General features: G+C 34.9%; 1 protein-coding gene across 2 annotated transcripts in view; it reads right to left on the bottom strand.

Annotated features, from left to right (window-relative positions):
- LOC104703410 (aspartate aminotransferase-like) overlaps positions 1 to 696 on the bottom strand; it is a 2,841-nt gene extending 2,145 nt beyond the window's left edge. The window contains exons 1-3 of one of the 2 annotated variants that reach the window (XM_010419418.2): positions 549 to 696; positions 331 to 430; positions 184 to 231 (exon numbers count right to left, since the gene is read on the bottom strand). In XM_010419418.2, coding sequence (XP_010417720.1) covers positions 184 to 231; positions 331 to 402 — 120 coding nt within the window. In that variant the 5' untranslated portion in view covers positions 403 to 430; positions 549 to 696. The remainder of the gene's footprint in view (positions 1 to 183; positions 232 to 330; positions 431 to 548) is intronic. The other variant, XM_010419419.2, reaches the window with a different exon arrangement.

Genomic DNA, 1,618 nt, shown 5'->3' with positions numbered 1-1,618 from the left:
CCCCCCCATATGAAACATGATTTTTTTTTTTTAATGTCTTTTTTGTTGTCAATGAGCAAGAGAATTAGCAGACTTATTAGACTAAACAAATCACGAAACCCCAAGTCTTGATTTTTATTTTGTGTGTGTGTGAGTGTGAACAACTTTTTTAAGTAGATGTTGTTTTTAGAGAGGAGGACAAACCTGAGCGAGAGACATAGGGTTCGTCAATTCCTTCATTAATTTCCGAATCTGCACGCAAAAACCCAAAACCAATTTATTTCAACTAAAGAAATGAAAGAAGGGAATAAAATGCAAAAAATAGGAAAAGGAGAAGTACGAGGAACAGACCTCAACCATGACGGGCAAGTTCGTAGCCAACGTTCTCCTCGAAAGCATCCCTAACGAACCCATTTTTGACATATCTCTCAAAAACACCAACAAATTCGACCTGAAAGGTGAAAAATTTCAAAGAGAATTCGCAAAATTAGGGTCCAACTGTTTATATGTATGTGTAAACTGAAAGAAAAAAAGAGAGAGAGAGAGAGAGAGAGAGTTAACTCTCCAACCTATAGGCTAATGCAAAATTAAAGAGAGGAATCAATTTTTGACGAACACCTAAAAAGAGAGAAACGAGCGTTAAGCACGCCTCATCTTTGTCTTCTTCTTCCTTCACCAACCCCTTTGGTTCTTTTTGACTTTCATGTGTTTTTTCCTGTCTAATTTCTCTTCCGAGTATTTTTTTTCTTTTAAGTTATACTAATCTAGAAAAAGCCAAAAAGGTATCAAAACTATATTATATTTAATATTACTCTTTTATTTTTTTTTATATTCAAAAAAAAAAAAAAGAGTAACGCCTTTCTTTTGATATGATGATCTCGTCGACTTATGAATCCTCCAATTTGGATGCTTTCGCTTGCACTGAACTGATCCCCTCTCTCTTCCACACGATTTGCAAGCCTGCGTTTAGGAATCAGTCAGACGTGTTACGTTTGAGATTTCTTGATTATGATGAGTTTTCTTTTCAAGAAAATTTCACATACTGTCATTCTTTTTAATAATGTCATTCTTTTTCACTTTCATCTAAACGGACATACATATTATTCCACCGGCCCATTTTTTGCTGTTCTTACAAAAGAAGCAAATTCATGGATCACATTACTCAAACTTTACCCATGCATCGTTATTTCTTTCTCGACTTTGCTTACGGCCATATATGTTAAGAGATGGGTATATGGGGTCTAAAAGGCTGAGGTGGGAAAGCTGGGAGTGTGTTCAAATTATACGAATTGAATTATGGACTAAACCAAACATGACATTATTTTTATTACTAAAGCTTATATTAGATCATTAGATCTGTTTCTGTGAATATTTCTTTTATTTTTTTTAGAGTTTGAAATTGAAATCGTAGATCTCACTTTTTGGGTCTTTGGATAAAACCGTAAAACGTTATTATTAGGTCCACGAAGACTTCTCGTTACGTCCTTCTCACACTTACAGCTTTAACGCATTACTCTACTTCTATATAAAACAAAAAACATAGTATATAATAATATAGTAGTTGATCCATAGTTCCATACAATGCTCTTAAATTTTGAAATCCAAGATGTCTAGTCCCCCCCCCCCCCCCCCCCCCCCC

This window comes from Camelina sativa, chromosome 7, assembly GCF_000633955.1.
Source record: "Camelina sativa cultivar DH55 chromosome 7, Cs, whole genome shotgun sequence".
NCBI classification, from domain to species: domain Eukaryota; kingdom Viridiplantae; phylum Streptophyta; class Magnoliopsida; order Brassicales; family Brassicaceae; genus Camelina; species Camelina sativa.
This window is presented reverse-complemented; position numbering and strand designations above follow the sequence as displayed.